The sequence below is a fragment of the Equus caballus genome, unplaced genomic scaffold (genome assembly GCF_041296265.1).
Source record: "Equus caballus isolate H_3958 breed thoroughbred unplaced genomic scaffold, TB-T2T haplotype2-0000448, whole genome shotgun sequence".
Taxonomy (NCBI): Eukaryota; Metazoa; Chordata; class Mammalia; order Perissodactyla; family Equidae; genus Equus; species Equus caballus.
The window spans coordinates 120032-131761 of record NW_027221892.1 but is presented as its reverse complement, the minus strand read 5'-3'; the positions used below and the strand labels follow the sequence as shown (position 1 = coordinate 131761).

At 60.6% G+C, this 11730-nt stretch overlaps 1 protein-coding gene across 1 annotated transcript; it reads right to left on the bottom strand.

The window, feature by feature from the left end:
- Nucleotides 1–652: 652 nt before the first annotated feature.
- LOC138922054 (ral guanine nucleotide dissociation stimulator-like) lies at nucleotides 653–10650 on the bottom strand. The gene is made up of 14 exons (XM_070258891.1): nucleotides 10452–10650; nucleotides 9897–10013; nucleotides 8842–9032; nucleotides 7277–7389; nucleotides 6782–7143; nucleotides 5784–5999; nucleotides 5321–5424; nucleotides 4777–4843; nucleotides 3192–3245; nucleotides 2699–2773; nucleotides 2102–2134; nucleotides 1615–1736; nucleotides 1305–1408; nucleotides 653–979 (listed from the first exon to the last, which is right to left on the bottom strand). The coding sequence occupies exons 1-14, from the start codon at nucleotides 10584–10586 to the stop codon at nucleotides 822–824; spliced, it is 1851 nt and encodes a 616-aa protein (XP_070114992.1). The 5' UTR covers nucleotides 10587–10650; the 3' UTR covers nucleotides 653–821.
- Between the last annotated feature and the right edge of the window lie 1080 nt (nucleotides 10651–11730).

Here is an 11730-nt window from a genome sequence, read left to right as displayed (position 1 = left end):
ATTCAGAGCCGTGGACCAGGATCCCAGAGGATTCCAATCCAGGTGAAGGGTGAACATGGAGCCCCCAGAGGGGCCGGGGGAGGGAGGGTCCTGCCTGCCCTTAGTCCATCTGCACATGACCTTCTCCGGCCTTGACCCTCCACATGCACGTTTTGAGCTTTTACATCGTTCTCTGCACTTAGAGCTGCTGCTGTCCAGAGCCTCATTAGAAAACGACAAGTTCCTAACATCTGGTGAAGAGGAACCTCCACAAGAGAAGCCGAAAACGTGGCCTCTCCTCCAAAGGGGTGGAAAAGCAGCCACTGTCCTGGGGCAGGTCGTGGTGCTGGCCCGTGCCATTTTAAAGACACCCGCATTCCAGTGGTTGTTGCTCTGCCTGTGAAAGTACCTCCACCCTCTAAATGCCAGGAGCTCTGGGTGCTGTCTCTGCTCCTGGCCCACGTGAACCACACTGAAATGAAGCCGTCCTCTGAGTAAGGGGGGGCGCGGAGGTGTCCCTCAGTATCCAGGGAGGGGCCTGGCCCTTCTCCCTTCTCTCACATACAATAAGCCGAGACCCTGCAAGATTTCTTCATTCCAGGAGGAACGCGAGAGTCTGTGTCTCCTTGACACGAGCACAGGAGGGGAAAGAACCAGACCGTGACTCGCAGGCTGGAACAGAAACAGGATTTTAACATCAAATTCAAAACTAGCACTAACTACTAACACGAAAGAAATACGGCCCCTTCCCAAGTGGTAAACAGGCGCTGGGGTGGAGCTGCCAGGCCTGTGGGGTGGGGTCGTCCCCTCCCTCTTGGGCTCCAGGGCTCCCAGGAAAAGGCTTAGAATGTTCTTCTCCCCATCAGCATGGGAGGAGCCGGCCTGGGGCCCCGCGTGTTTCCCAGCCGCGTCCCCGCCGCTGAAGAGCAGGCTGCACTCGAGCTGTTGGAAGGACCGGGATCTGCCACTGTTGCTGGGTTCTGCGTCAGGGGTCTGGTGACTGAAGAGAAGACACTGATGATTGGGGGGGTCACACCAGTATCCCAGCCCAACACCTCAGCCCCACTGCATTCTGCTCCAAACCTTGTCCTGAGTGTTCAGTCAACACTACCCCATTGTCCCTGACATGGGAGCTGGCATTTCGCTTCACCCATTTCACAGAAGAGGAAGCTGAGTCCCACAAAGGTCAAGGGAATTGTCCCTCACAGGCCTGGTCAGCAGTGGAGCTGGGATCCCCGTGCCGGCTGTCCATCTCCCTAGGCCCGTGCTTAGCCCGAAGCTTTCCGGAGCCCCTGGCTTCAGTCCCTGCCTGTCTGGACACTCACCGAGCCCTGAGCTGAGAGACGCGCGGTTCTTCTTGGGCAGGAAAAACCGGCGCATCTTGCCGGCCCTCTCCTGTGGGGGCTCCAGGTGGCAGGACAGGCTGTAGCTAAAGGACAGAGGGGACTTTTCAGCTACCGGGAGCCACACCTCAGGTGACCCTCCCAGAGACGGCCAGCAGTTGGAGTCCCAGGGCCCCACGGGTGACCATGCGACAAGCCCCGGGACTGACCCGGAAGCCACGGGCACGGGCTCCCTGGAGCTGGCCATCAGAGAGAGTCCGCCTTGCCCTCACCAACTCCTGCCCCGCCTCACCTCTCATCCTCGCTGAGGGGCTCCATGGCCTCGAACCAGGCCCCAAATCGCTCCTCAGCCTCAATGTGGTAAAGATGGACTGCCTCCTGGAGCAGGAAGATCTGCTCGGTGACTTTGAATTCCTGGGAGAAAGGACATGATGCAGACGGGGCCTGGGTGGGGGACCGTGCTGGGGACTCAGACAGGTGAGAAGAGGGTCAAGGAGCTGGTCTGGGGTCTTGGCCCACATGGGAACCCTCCTTCCCTCCAATTCCGTGCAGGACTTGCTCGTTCTCACAGTTGGCTTGAAATAGCTCCTCCTGCAGGAAGGTGTCCTTGGTGCCAGCCCCTTCCCCCACGCACCAATGGGACGGCTTTCCCAGCTCTGGGTGCCGAACTCTCCCAAGGAAAGCAAGGCCCAAGGCATCGGGCCAGAGAAGGTCTTCCCCGGAGGAGTCTCTGATTGCCACAGCCCCACCCTCCGCACGGGGAGGCCACAGCTGCTCACCTCACTCCTTTTCTCAAAATTGATCTCATTTCCCTGGAAGGCAGAGAGCCAAAGCCCATGAGCAACAGCCCCCTTAGCCCATAGCTAGCCCCCGTCTCCACCCTTTCTCAGGTTGCACTACCAGCAGGGTCGACCAGGGAGCAGGCGCTACCAGAAACGGGAATGGGTCCCGGCCAAGACTCTGAGCTCCAGAGCAAGGAGGCCACGGGGCTATGGCTCAGGGACATTCTAAGACAGCCCTCTCTGACAGACAGACAGACTGAGGCCTCAGGCAGGAAGGGATGCTCAGCCACTCGTGTGCTTCCTGCCTTGGAGGGGCCTGGCTTCACTCCCTGCAGGGGCGGGGCCTGAGGGAGAGGCTGAGTCCAGCTCAGACACACCCTCCAGCAGCTCCGCAGTCAGGCAGCCTGGACTGGCGGCTCACCTGGATCCTATATTCACTCATCACTAAGATGGCCATGACACCCAGCTCCCGGGGTGGCTGTGAGGCCCTCACGAGAGGACTCTGCCAAGGGTTGTGAGCTCAAGCCTCAGTGCAAGTCTCTCCTCCCAAATCTCCGAATCCTGATCCCCAGCTCCACCTCCAGGCTCACTCACCTCCAGGTAATCCTCCATGTTGGTGTCCAGCAGCAGTAGGTAATTGAGGAATGTGCCAAGGAAGGGGATGAGCCCCTGTGCCAGCGGGGTGGAGACGGTGATGAGATCCCGCTCTCAGGAGCCGTCAAAGACCTCTCCTCCACTCCTCACCCCAGCCTCCTGCCCAGCCCAAGCTACCCACCTAGGCGGCCTCCCCCCAATTTCCTCCTCTTCTCTCCTCCAGGAACCCCAAACTCCTCCAGGCACCTCCCAGCAGCCGGCTCTGGCAAAACCCAGGGTACGTGGTCCCCGCCCCTCCCTGTCCCAAATCCGTTGTGCGCCCATCCGTTCCAGGCCTCCTCCTGGTCACTTCCAATGCAGGCATTTCAGGTCTGTGGCACCAGGAGCAGGGCTGGAGGAGAAAGGCTCCCTCTCTGCTGGTAGAGACCTCCGGCTAGGAAGGGGAGTCCCCTCTCCTGCGACTCCTGGGCCCCTCCTCCACAGGCACCCTTACCTTCTGGGCACCTGTGGGGCCCGTCTCCAGGCTGGTCAACATAGAGGTCGCCTCCTGCCAGGGTGTTGACAGGGCCAGTGAGCCGACGCTCCCCTCCAAGTGTCCTCCCAGACCCCTCCCAGATCGGGGACCCTGGACATGTGGCCCCAGTCACCTGGTGCCCCTGCGGCTCCCGCCTCCAGGGTGCTCTGATTCCAGAGCCATCCCAGCTCCAACACTCACTCCTGTGTGACCTTGGGCCCGCCCAGGCCTCCCTGAACCTGTTACCTCGTCTGGAAGGTTTGACGAACTCTGTCTGCCTCCCACAGTCTCCTGAGGCCCAAGCGTCATCTGACCGTCATCACTGCTCTCCGCTCAAGCCTGCCTCTGGAGCCAGGTCCAAGCTCCCCACATTCCTCCCCACCCTTGAGCCTCGGCACCCACTGTGAGGCCTGCACCACGGCTCATCTCCCTCTGGCTCCCAGATGAGGAGACCAAGGCCCACACAGGGGCAGGGACTTGCTCAGGGGGCCCCAGAGGAGAGGCTGCTCCCCCTCCCAGCCACAGGCCCCTGTCTCCTCTGCCTTCACACCACCCTCTGCCCAGCCGCTGACCACAGTGCTGTCCTCGGGACTCTCAGGCTGTGTTCGGGCCCCCAGCTGGGCCGAGCCACGGATGGAGGGAGATGAGGTGTCTCAGGAGGCCTGGTCAAGTGGCTTCTGCCAGCCCCAACGCCCAGGAGTCTCTGATCCCAGGCCGAGGCCAAGGCCTTGCTAAAGCCCTCAGCTCCCTAGGATCCCCTCAGGGAGTTCCCCTGCACAGAATTCTTTCTTCATCCGCTCAGGATGGGGACCCCGAATGCCACGTCTGACTAGCAGGGGAGGGGGCGACCAGGGCACTGCGGGGTGGCATTTCCTTTCTGTTTTACGAGGAAACTTCTGACGTCTGGGCGGGAAGGATCCCTGAAGAAGCCATCAGTTCCCTGGGCACTTGCCCTTGCCCTCCGGGGCACATGTCATCGCCAACAAGGACCTGGGTGAGCATCCCACTGGGACTGTCTGCAGCGCCCACTTTAGGGGCCAGAGTGGGGAGTCACCGAGGGGACACAGATCTGTCCCAGGTCCAGTGTCCGTCCCAAGGCTGGGAAGCCCCTGAGTGCCCCCGGCCCGTGGGATCCGGCAGTGCCCATCCCTCAGGCAGGCAGGGTGCCCTTCTTGCGAGGCACAGTGAAGACAGAAGGAGCAGTGGGGCCCTGGCTTCCTGAGCACAGACTGGGCTGACTTCGGAAGAAAGGAAGCCCGCCCACTCGCTCCAGCCAGTGGCCAGGAGGAAGATGCAGGGCAGCTGATGGAGCAGCATGGAAGCCAGACACCGGCACCTTCTGCCAGGTCCTCAGCCTCCTGGAACAGTCCAGCCCGCACCATTCTATCCCATGCCCCTGGCCTCCTGTCCCAAACTGCCCCCACCTGCCCATGGAGCTAGCACATCCCTCTTCCTGTCCATCTTTTCCTGACCAACTTCACGTGACAGGAGAACCAAAGCTCATCCTGCCGGGTCCCCTCCCCTCTCGCTCCCCCTCCTTCCAGATGTGCAGCCTCCGTCTTACCTTCACCAGCTGCCTCCTGCTCACCCACTGGTCTTTGATGAACCTCTTCAACTTTCGAGAGCTCTTCCTGAGGGGAGAGGAAAGGAGGAAAGAAAACCCGGGGCGGTTGAAGGCGAAATGCCTTTGGCTGAGAACCCGGAAGGTTCAAAGGGCCTGGGGCCTGGACGAGGGTTTTCCCCGGGTTCTTCGGAGCTCTGAGGTCACCGTGGGACTCGGGTGGAGGCTCTCCTGCGGTCACCTGGGGCCTCCATTCCCACTCCGACTGAGCACATTGTTTCTAACAGCGTTGGTTGCCGATGAGGGCTCCGTTGCTGCGAAGTACACCCTTGGAAATCTCCAGTGTGGCTCAATCCAGGATGTGACAAGGGGGGAGCCACTGCCTAGGGTCTCAGAGAGTCTCAGAGACCCGAGCAAGGAGGCCAGTCCCCATCCCTAGGGTCCGCTGCCTCCCAGATGGTCCTAGCTGAATGAGGGGTCCATGGCAGTCGCACGGGGGATGTCTGGTCCGCCCTGGTGGTGCTTGGATGGAGCACGGCCTACCCACCTGGCAACTCGTCCCCATGTCTTTTGCAGACGGCTGATGGAGGGGCTCTGCAGAGCAGACACGATGGCACGCAGGGACGCATAATTTCCAAGGACTCGGCACTCCTGAGGAAGGGAAGGGAATGAGCTGCGACGGCGGGCTGGAGCCCTGCTTCCTCTGGCTTGTGTCCCCTCGTGGGCTTCTGCTGTCCTGGATGAGGCAGATGCCCAGGGAAGCGAGGGAGGGCACACCTGGGAGCTGATGAGTAACGCTCGCGGGCAGGAAGATTTTAGCTCAACCCAGGGCGGGAAGGGAGCTTCCCACCACTGGGACCAGCACTCAAGGTCAGCAGGCCCTTGGCAGCAAGGGGCCTAGGACTTTGCCGAGGCCCAGACCACCGACTTCAAGGCTGAAAGCTGCGAGAGGAGAAGGGGCAGTCCCCCTGACTCCAGGGAGGGGCTCCCTGGGCCCTGCCGCTACTGACCTTGGCCACCTGAATCCACAGCTCGACGACTCTGGCCCTGTCCTGGGCCGTCATGCTGAGGTCCCCAAGGCACGTCGTGATGACGCAGCCGGACACGTGAAGAAACTGGTTGATAGTGGCCCGAACCGTGGGAGCCAGGTACTCCTTGCTCCCATTGGGCCGCTGGCACCACACAAAACCCAGGCAGTGGCGGGGCTCCACCTTCTTGAACAGCTCCTGGGGAGGATGGGGACTGTCACCTGACCCTGCCACACCCGAGCTCAGAGTCTGCAGGCCCCCGCAGCCCCAGGCAGGAGGCACTGGTCAGCTGCAGCTCAGGAACCTGAGGAGGTGGCCTGAAGCTTCTGGGAGTCTCTGGGTTTTGTCTGTGTCCGCTGAGGCCGCCCAGCGCAGGATGACCGAGGACCCAATAGGGGCGGGGAAGAGAAGTCCCATTGGCTCGCAGCCCAGTCTTGCTTCCCCCAAGCACCAGAACACGGCTCACACCTGCCCATCTCAAGGGGCATCTTCCACCCGTTCTCATCACCCCCTGGTCCCACTCCCCTTTCAGCTGCACGTTCCCCCGAGGCAGCAACAACCATGGGCTTTGTTTGCCTGTCTTCCATGTCGGTAAGGACGCACTAGGTGTCTAATAAGTACGGAGGCTGTTGAGGCCTCCTGGGCCGATGGGTGAGTGACCCAGGACTTGGCAGCACTCCAGTGAGCTTCCCTCCCCCACCAGAGGGCTATTCTCTGCCCCGCTTCCTCTCTGTTCGACCTCATCCATCCGCACAGCCACTCTGCCCAGCAGGTGCCCGCCCTTGGTGTGCTCTCTACTGTCCATGTGGGGACAGCAAGGACTTAGGGGCCAGAAGGTGGCCCAGGTCACCCGGTGGGTGAGTGGGGGAGCTGTGACTTGCACCCACATCGTTGGATTGCGGCTGAGGGAACAGGAGGTCTGGGGCAGCTGATGGCCCACCAAGGCGGGCCCCACCTAGCCCAAGAGCCCCGCTGCTCACCGCATCCATCCGGGTCAGCTGCTCGGCCACCAGCTTCGGAGGGAAGTCCAGCAGCTTAGGCCTCTCCTCTCTCAGCTCGGCGCTCGCTTCTGCGGTGACTTCGGCAGCTGGAGGCAGAGATCGTCCAAAAGTCAATGGCGCATCTTGCTCCAGCTCAGAAGCTGGCACTGGGGCTGAAGCTGATGGCGCTCGCTCCGGCCCTGGAGAGGCCGATGGAGGTGAGGCTGCTGGAGGTGAGGCTGCTGGTGGTGAGGCCGCCTCCAGCTCCGGCGCGGACGGTGGAACTACAGCTGGAGCTGCCTCTGGCCCCGGAGCTGGCCCTTGCTCTGGCTCTAGAGCCGGCAGGAGCTCTGGAACTGGCGCTGCAGCGGGAGAAAGAGAAAGTTTCACCTACGTACCCGACTTTACAAGACAGGAGAGACTCCGCTGTCTTGAAGGGAACCCCAGCCCGTGAACCCCACCGCAGACAGTCTTCCCAGACTGCTGTGCCCTCACCTTCCAGCTCTGCCCTCCTGGGCCCCAGATGTTGCAGCTGGACCTGGGGAAGGTAGGCAGGGCCTCCCAGGTGCGACCCAGGCCAGATGACACGCAGAGAGGCCAGCCGCATCCTGAAAGAGGGAAAGGGCGTGGGCTCCCAGAAATCCTGCATTGGGTCCAGCCAGGTTCCCACCATAGAAGACGCGGTACTGGGCGGAAGCAGTTGGGCCACAGAGCCAGAGGCCTGGCCGTCGCTTCCACACTGTCCTCCCAAGGCACCCTGCTTTGGGTCTGGGCCCTGTGCCTGCCCCTTTCCACCAGGGGGGAGTCCCACCCCGGCGCTGACTCCTGTGTGGCCATCCTGGCAGTGGCAGGCCTGCTCATCCAGCAGGTGGAACACGGGGTTTGTGTGAGTCTCTTCTTCCCACTGCCACTCTTCTCGCAAAGAGGCTGGACACAGTCCAGCCCAGCCCTCCACGCCCTTGTGCAAGTGGACTGAGGACTGAGGCCGATGTGTGAGCGGCTCGCTAACACCCCTTCTCTTCTGGGCCTGCTGGTGGTGGTCAGAAGGGGTGGATATGGAGAAGGGGAAGCGGAGGGAGACGGGACTGTGGTGGGGATGGGTCGCCAGGGAACAGCTCAAGCCAGCCTCCCCTCTGGTTCCCAGGGGCTCTGGGACCCCACCCACAGCTCTCTTTCACTCCTATCCCCTTGCAGTAGAAGCCATCAGACCTCAGCCCTCCCAGAGGAATCAAAAGATGAGTGAGATCAGAGTTGTGCCGGGCCCGCCCCAGCCACAGTCCTCTGTCCTCTTGTTCTCCCCCAGCCCTGTTCTGTGGAGACAGGAGGCCCTCGTCTGGCACTCAAAGAACACTCAGGTCTTTAGTTGGCGCTGGGGTCCATCATGCATGAGAACGTGGGAAGAGGCCTCCAGTCGTAAAGGAGCATAGGAGGGCATCCCCTGGGACAGGCCGGGGACAGGATCTGTGGATGATATGGTGTGTGACTATCTGAGTCTCAGGCTGCTGCGGGGGTCCAGGGGCTGTGTCTGCTTCATTCACTGCGTTGTGCCAAGTGTCTCTAAAGCTCCCGCATGTCACAGGTGCTTAATATACAGTGTTCTCGAATGAACTCCAACCAGAAGCATCCCCGGTAGCTGAGTGGGCCTGGGGCCCCTCTGCGGCCCCGGAGACCCCTCCTTGGCTACTCCAAGGACCCGCCCCACGACCAGCTGCATGGAATCCCACACTCCCTGCCAGAGTGCTTTCCGTGTGCCTTTGCAAACTCAGAAAGGCCCCATCCCAGCGATGGGGGAGCAGACTGCTCTTCATCGGGGAGAGGGAAAGAATAACCAGGAACAACCACGGCACGTCTCTCAGCCCCTTCTGTAGAGCCAGGCCCCAGGGAAGCACCTGCCGTGGCTCATCCCATTCGTGCCCACCAGAACCCGATGAAGTTTATCCTCTCCCACTCCACTTTGCAGAGGAGCAATCGAAGCTCAGAGAGATGGAGGGCCGTTTCCAAGACACACAGCTGGCAGTGGGCAGAGTCACCACTGTGCTGAGGAGGGGCTGGGCACTCACGTAGCAAGTAGGTGGTCCAGGACCCCGTGGGAGGTGAGGACAGCCGCGCAGTCAAACACGATGGTGGTGACGTTGGCCATGTTTCGAGGCGCCAAGGCTGGTCCTATGGACGGCGGCAGCCTCTCCAGCAGGCCTGCCTGGAGGGCCCGCATCCTGCAGGCCTCATTCCGCTGCCCGAGTGACTCTCCGCGCTGGGTGAGATGAGGAAGGACACAGAGTCACCAGCACCAGCGTGAACCTCCAGGAAGTCAAGGTCTGGAGGTCCCCCAGGAACTGTGAGCCCCTCAGGGATGTGTGCAGAGGAGGGACAGGATTGCCCACAGCCAACCGGTTTCCAGGCTTGAAAAGTCCAATTTGAGTTTGGGCGGGGGGAGGATTATACGATGAGTTCCTCAGGACACTTGGCTGGCTTGGCAAGGACAGACCGCCCCGCACCAAAGCGTGCATTAAGAGCACTGACCAGCGAATCCAACACAAACATCCCCATTCTAGAGATGAGAGGACGGAAGCTTCGGGCTGCCAAGTGGCTGCTCAGGGTCCTGTGGGTCGGAACTGAGAACCGCCCTAAGCCAGGGCTGCAGGACTCCCCCGCTCCCCCACCTGAGGCTTCATGTGCTCCTGACATGAAGGGAAATGTCTGGTGGGAACCTCAGCCCTCCCCAGTCGGGAGACAGTGCACGGGCAGACAGACGCTGTGAGGATCTGGCTGACTACAAGAAAGGACGCTGGTTTTTCTTTCTTTTACACGAAAGGGAGGTTTGAGACCCTCGTTACAGAGGTTTCAGATTCAGAAAATGGCAGATTTCAAAGATGCCCCTGGCCGAGTGTGAAGCGCAAACATCAGTGTTTTGTCTACTCCGCCTAGGGTTAGGAAAGAGCGACTTCCCACCCTCCTAGGTAGCTGGTGAGGAGGCGTGGAAGTCCAGATTCCTTTGGGACTGGGCCCTTGGGACACTCCAGTGGGAAAGCCCTGGGCGGGTCCAGGGGAGGGCTCCAGATTTGACTCTGGATTGTGGACACACCCCGGTGATCTCAGGGCCCCGGGTGTCACTCACTCTCCCCTCAGTCCAGCCCCGGGCAAGGTCGGTGGTCTGCTGCACTTGCCCCCTGTCCAGGGAGATGGAGCCGTAGGACCCATGCGCCAGCTCCTGGACCATCTCCTGGGTGGAGCTCTGCAAAGACAGCGTCCGGTGGCCGCGGCGGCAGGTAGCAGGGGCCTGCCTGCACTTGCCCACAGGGGGAAAACTCTCCCGCACACCGAGCACAGACAGAGGGGCATCCGCATAGACCTCCAGACAGGGAGCGAATGAGATGACACCTCACGGGCTTGGGATTCACCTACGGGTAGGGCGGCTTGGCTCCCAGCACTCACCTTCCATCCTGCCAGCCACCACCTGGGATATGAACACGACATACCGCCAGGCTTCCAAGCCCTAACCGTCTGCTCCCGTCCAGGGTAGCTCCACGCTCATCCCTGCCTTCCGTCACTCCATGCCCGCCAACACACACACACAATAAGGGTCAAGGGGTGTGGGGCTGCCCGCATGGGAGGGTGGGATCACACTTGTGGCCTGACCCGGAGTGGCCCGCCCTGGGCTGCCTTGTGTTACCTGAGGGTTCCTTCTTCCGAATGGCCTGAGGTCTTGGAGGTGCGGTCTCAGCCAGTGTCGACAGCGCTGGAGAAGACTGTCATTGTTGGCTCTCTGTGCGCCAGAGCCTCGCAAAGAGGGGATACACGAACACATCCTCCTGTGTCGAGTGTCTCTGGTCAAATGGGCTATGTGTACAAAATGGCTGCCTGGTGACCAGAGTTCTAAGCTCTGTTGGGGTCGGTCGCCAAGGAAGTGAGGTCATGTCTCCAAGGTTCCAGGATGGGGGGCCCTTCCCTCCATCAGACCCACCCAAAGCCCCCTCGGGGCTGTTGACCGCTCACCCTCCTTGCCCGTGTCATCTCCCGAGCTGTACAGAAAGTTCCATCACAGCCCTCCCCACAGCTCCTTGGGATCGGAACCAGCGCCCCAGCTTTGAAGAGAGAGCGCCCAGTTCGGATCTCCTTTTTCCTAGCAGTTCTGTGTCCTGGAAAAGCCACTGTGCCTCTCAGGGCCTCCCCAGTCTCCCAACCTGCACGATGGGATGGCGCTAGAAACACATTCCCAGGGACGTCTTCGGGTGGACATGTGATAACGCCTCCCATATCTGGGAGGTGGTGCCGCCTGGGTCTGGTCCCCGAACTTAGAGGTGGAAGAATTACAAGAAGGGGTGGATGCAGTCGGGAATACCTCTCCAAACAGGCCTGGATTCCAGTCGTGTGATTTGGGAAAAGTCACTGCCCCTTGGGGGCTCCTTGTCAGGTCTCTGCACCTTCAAGGGTTGGAAGTTCGAGGAAATTCAGATATTGTCATTCACTAGCATTCAACCTTTCCCAGTCTCCTGTTGGCCTTAGAACCAGACCCAAGCGCCTCATTGTCGGCCTATGTGGTGGGCAGCCTCCACCAAGGCTCCCAGCGCTCCCTCCCTCCTGCTGTGCACATCCTTGTGGAACCACTACATCCTGAGTAACTGGTTTCTGAGCAATAGAATACAGCCCAGCTGATGGAATGTCACATCCAAGTTTTAATTACAAAAACTCTGTCACTTCCCTCTTGCTTGCTTTCCTGAGTTCCCTCCCTTTATCTCCCCCTCTGTTTCCATCTCTTGCGCTCTCTCTCTGACACATTTCTGGAAATGAGATAGCAAGTGGCGATGATTTCAGTTGCCCTATGTAGAGGCCAAGGGAGGCGAGATCTGAGGGAGCGCCCAGCCAACAGTCACATGGAGACTCAGACTCTCAGTCCCAATGACTCCTGACACCACCCGTGTGAGTGACTTGGGAGCAAATCCTCCCCTAGT

Bases quoted from the DNA above. Each gene is read 5' to 3' on its own strand.
- LOC138922054 (XM_070258891.1), bottom strand. From the start codon at position 10,586: ATGTGTTCGTGTATCCCCTCTTTGCGAGGCTCTGGCGCACAGAGAGCC. The intron at 3,246-4,776 runs GTAAGACGGAGG...ACACCCTGGCAG, and splicing joins GCAGGAGGCAGCTGGTGAAG to GAGGCGACCTCTATGTTGAC. The intron at 2,135-2,698 runs GTGAGTGAGCCT...TCTGCCTTCCAG, and splicing joins ACATGGAGGATTACCTGGAG to GGAAATGAGATCAATTTTGA.